The sequence below is a fragment of the Rhagoletis zephyria genome, unplaced genomic scaffold (assembly GCF_001687245.7).
Source record: "Rhagoletis zephyria isolate East Lansing unplaced genomic scaffold, Rhagoletis_zephyria_1.1 Rzeph_scaffold_01716, whole genome shotgun sequence".
NCBI classification, from domain to species: domain Eukaryota; kingdom Metazoa; phylum Arthropoda; class Insecta; order Diptera; family Tephritidae; genus Rhagoletis; species Rhagoletis zephyria.
The window spans coordinates 103,858-108,096 of record NW_016158800.1 but is presented as its reverse complement, the minus strand read 5'-3'; the positions used below and the strand labels follow the sequence as shown (position 1 = coordinate 108,096).

Below are 4,239 nucleotides of genomic sequence, written 5' to 3'. Positions count from 1 at the left end.
TAAAATTTTTTTTGCAAGATTTTAAGCCCCGAGAGCGAAGGCAGAGCCGATGTTCGCATTATGAGAGTAAAAGATGTACTGACGAAATGTATGGATCGCGTTTTGAAAGTGCTACACGTTCAATATTTATAGATGGTATTGCGATCCGCGATCCAGATTTCAAAATTTTTAGAAATTTTGCAGGGACTGTAACGGTTATAAGTTTTATTATAAAAATCACTTTTTAATTGTTATTAACTGAGTTTTATTTTTTGCTCGAAAAATAATCGTTACGTTTTAAGTTTTATTTTTTGCTCGGAAAATAATGGTTACGTTTTAAGTTTTATTTTTTGCTCTGAAAATAACGAGTTTTATTTTTTGCTCGGAAAATAATCGTTAAGGTTTAAATTTTATTTTTTGCTCGGAAAATAATAGTTATTTCTTGAGTTTTATTTTTTGCTCAAAAAATAAGACTTAATTTTTGCGTATGCGTATGCGATTTTTTGCACCTTTTCTTTAGAAATGTGGTTCTTTTTGTTTCTGCCCTGGTATCTGTATTTTCATTACCCACTCCACAGTGGCGTTAAAGGTTCAATGCAGCCGCCTCCTGTCTATTCACGCATGCGCATGCGCATGCGCACAAATTAAGTTTTATTTTCTGAGCAAAAAATAAAACTCAAGAAATAACGATTATTTTCCGAGCAAAAAATAAAACTTAAAACGTAACGATTATTTTCCGAGCAAAAAATAAAACTTAAAATAACCATTATTTTCCGGGCAAAAAATAAAACTTAAAACGTAACGATTATTTTCCGAGCAAAAAATAAAACTTAAAACGTAACCATTATTTTCCGAGCAAAAATAAAACTTAAAACGTAACCATTATTTTCCGAGCAAAAAATAAAACTTAAAACGTAACCATTATTTTCCGAGCAAAAAATAAAACTCAAAACATAACGATTATTTTCTGAGTAAAAAATAAAACTCAAAATATAATGATTAAACTTGATTTTTATAAGTAAAAATTAAAAAATAAAAATCAGTGCCACTGAAGGTACTCCGAGTAATAAGAAATATATTGGTTTACTGCTTATGCACGTAGCATTTCTCTTTCCGCGTGATTTTTTGAGTTGAAATTTCAAAGGATAATCGTTATTTGCGGTCCCTGAAATTTTGCGCTATGGATCACGATCCATCAATACTGCATGCTACACCATCAATAAATATCGCGATACTTGGATCACGTCAATAAATACTGACCGTGGACAGTGCCCTACTGCGGTACTGGAATAGACTATAGTTTAACCACCCTGTGTCGGCCATTTTCAAGTAGTGGTAGTTTTCTGTGCTCATTGGCTTTCAAACATCGAAATGTATCTGATTTTCATGGGAAGGCTGTTCGTTAGAGAATTACAAAAATATGTGGAATGTTTACATATTTTGTAAAAAATAGTTTGTTATCGTGTTTATAAGAACAAAAAAACTTTCGAACTGCATTTTATCAAATGGCTGTCGTACATTCGAAACATAAAAGCACCCCTGATATATACGTCGTGGTGAATTTCTTCTCCCTCAGCTCCCGTAGTTTGCTTCATCAAAGTAAAAACAAGTATTTTATTGGAGTTGTTTCACAGGGTAGAACAATAATAAATTTAGTTAAAGTCTGTGCTCAAAACTTGTGATAGCTGTGAAATATAGTCTAGCTTTTATTCTAAGGGGAAAAGATGAACTCTTGCTTGCCAGTGCTTATATCAACAGATGCAATGCACGGCTTCCTGAGAGACAAACAAGCTTGGGAAAATGCTATCTCGATGTATCAAGGTCCTGATCCTTTGGATCATTGGTATAACTACATTTGCTGGTATGAAAATCATTTGAGAGGTGATCCGGAAAATAAATTTCGCGAAACTCTTGAACGCTGTCTAGCCCTGTTTGAACACAGTGATTTTTACAAACAAGATTTGCGAATGGTACGTCTCTGGTTAAAATATATTGAAATGCAAACACATCCACTGCATTTCTATCAAGTCTTATACCAACGCGGTGTTGGCAGACAAGTAGCGGCTTTCTATATTGGTTGGGCAGGATACTATCAGTCTATTCAAGCACTAAAAGAAGCGGAGTCAGTATTCAGCCTAGCATTTCAAGAAAAGGCGCAATCCTATGACGAACTGAGTCATGCACATAACAAGTTCTTATACATGCAAACTGCTGCCGCACACATAGCGATGCATCACCAGCAACAGCTGCCTGGGCTCCAGTTAACCCAACATCAACAATCTCCTCAAATTCATTACCAGCAGCTGGAATGTGTTCATCTTCTTACACATTCACAGCCGCAACTTCAACAAGAGTCGCACACGATACCACACCAGACTGCACAAATGGAATCACAGGGGCATACACCGCAGCTCCAGAATTTTCACAGACAGCAAACAACCGCGACAGCTTCGAATTCCTATTATCAACCACATGCGCATGCCAACATGGCTGTTCAGCAGGATCAATTGTACCAACTGCAGGCTTACCAAAATGAATTAAATTTTCAAACTCAAACAGAACACTCGACTATAACAAACAAGGTTTGCCAATACATACTTTGATTTGTGCTTTATTTTACATATCGGCGTTTAAAGTACAAAACCGCGTATCGTCATTCTGCAAAACCGCGTAACTGACATTGGCTGCCAAAAATTGACTTTGCTCACACAAGCTCTTGGCTCAGTCCTTATCCATTCGTCCTGAAATATACTAGCCAGAAGTGCTATTGCTTTATAAAAAAGAGAACCATTTTGAAATATGAGTGTTTTTACTCTCTAGAAATAATTTATGCAACCTCACATACGCGGTTTTGCATTATCTTGATACGCGGTTTTGTACTTTAAACGACGATATATATATTCACAAAATAACATTATATCACAGGTTAATGGATCCACACGTACAGTGCACCCAAGTGATTCAGAAGGTAGTTGGGGTACTGCACAAGAAAAAGCTACCAAAGGAAATTATTGTAATACGTATGAAAAAGCGGCCTGTTCTGCTCCTCAAATAGACCAAAGTCGAGCAAATGCAGTTGAACTTCTCGTAACGAAGTTAAGTTCAACATCTTCACCAGTAGGCTCTTGTAAACTGCCGCGAAAATTTGCTGCTTACTGTCGTAATAATTATGAAACTTGGAAACCTGCACTTTTTCTAGAAGAACCCGAAGATCCAAATCGTCGTTGTCACTATGCAAAACACTTTGTATATCCTGGCACAGGTGTAGAATATAGCCCTGAAGAATTGCGCGCAAAAAAGTATATTACGTGTGTAACTCCATCGAACAGTACAAAGCAAGGTACATATCAGTGTACAGAAAATGAACGTAATGGGCAGGAGCTACAGGAAATTGGATCTCTTCAGCAGCAACAACAAAGTATAGATGAAGGATCATTGACAGAAATTGCTGATAGAGCGCACACTCTTAGTCATAAATATCGAAAAAGTACATGTGAGAAACTTGGATTAAATGGAGCTGATTTAAGCGATCACAATCTCCAAAACACAATTAGTCACGCACAAAAAAATATTCAGCAACGTTCTGCTCACAATCACAACCTAAATGAGGTGCAACAAAAGCTGCTTCAAGAAGACCGAAAATTAATTTACGAAACGGGAAACACTTTGGACGATTTAGAGGATCAAATTGGAGCCTCTACAATTCGGCTGGGAGAAAAAAAAACTATTAAAATTAAGTTTAAGAAGGAGCCTCAGCAACAAGGGCACACTTTAAAAGGAAACAATTATGTTATCGAAGGAATATACCAACAAGAGGTAAAATATATTTTGTTTTGTACTGTGCAGGCTGATCTATTCCTTGTTAACCCTATCGTTGATAATGGAATTAATTTTTAAAATGTATAAAAAACTTTGCCGTGTGCTTCTTGTCAGTTTTTTACATTAACCGTTTACATCTTAACTACAACTTAATAGGGTTGAAGCCCGTCTAAGTGGTCCGACGCGTTCGATCGCAAGTACGCGAATGCTTGTTTGTCTTGTCCGTTGTTGTTGTTCTTGTTGTTGTAGCAGCTACAACAACCCCGCCCAGATCGGTTGGTATCTCAGTCGTTGTCGTCAAGTTCCACTAACGGCAGCCCTAGGAAGCGTGCAGCTTCTGTTGGGTTGGTCCACAAGGACAAAGCCGTTAGGGTTGTCGGGTTTTCCGGGCATGCGAAGAGATGTTTCGAGTCATGTGGGGTCTCTCCGCATGCCGGATTC

General features: G+C 37.2%; 1 protein-coding gene across 1 annotated transcript; it reads left to right on the top strand.

Moving 5' to 3' along the window:
• Window positions 1–1,299: 1,299 nt before the first annotated feature.
• LOC108364936 (uncharacterized) lies at window positions 1,300–3,990 on the top strand. The gene is made up of 2 exons (XM_017618820.1): window positions 1,300–2,561; window positions 2,905–3,990. The coding sequence occupies exons 1-2, from the start codon at window positions 1,704–1,706 to the stop codon at window positions 3,874–3,876; spliced, it is 1,830 nt and encodes a 609-aa protein (XP_017474309.1). The 5' UTR covers window positions 1,300–1,703; the 3' UTR covers window positions 3,877–3,990.
• The last annotated feature ends 249 nt before the right edge of the window (window positions 3,991–4,239 follow it).

Coding starts and splice junctions, on each gene's coding strand:
- LOC108364936 (XM_017618820.1), top strand. CDS start 1,704: ATGAACTCTTGCTTGCCAGTGCTTATATCAACAGATGCAATGCACGGC. Junction 2,562..2,904: donor ACTCGACTATAACAAACAAG/GTTTGCCAATAC, acceptor ATTATATCACAG/GTTAATGGATCCACACGTAC.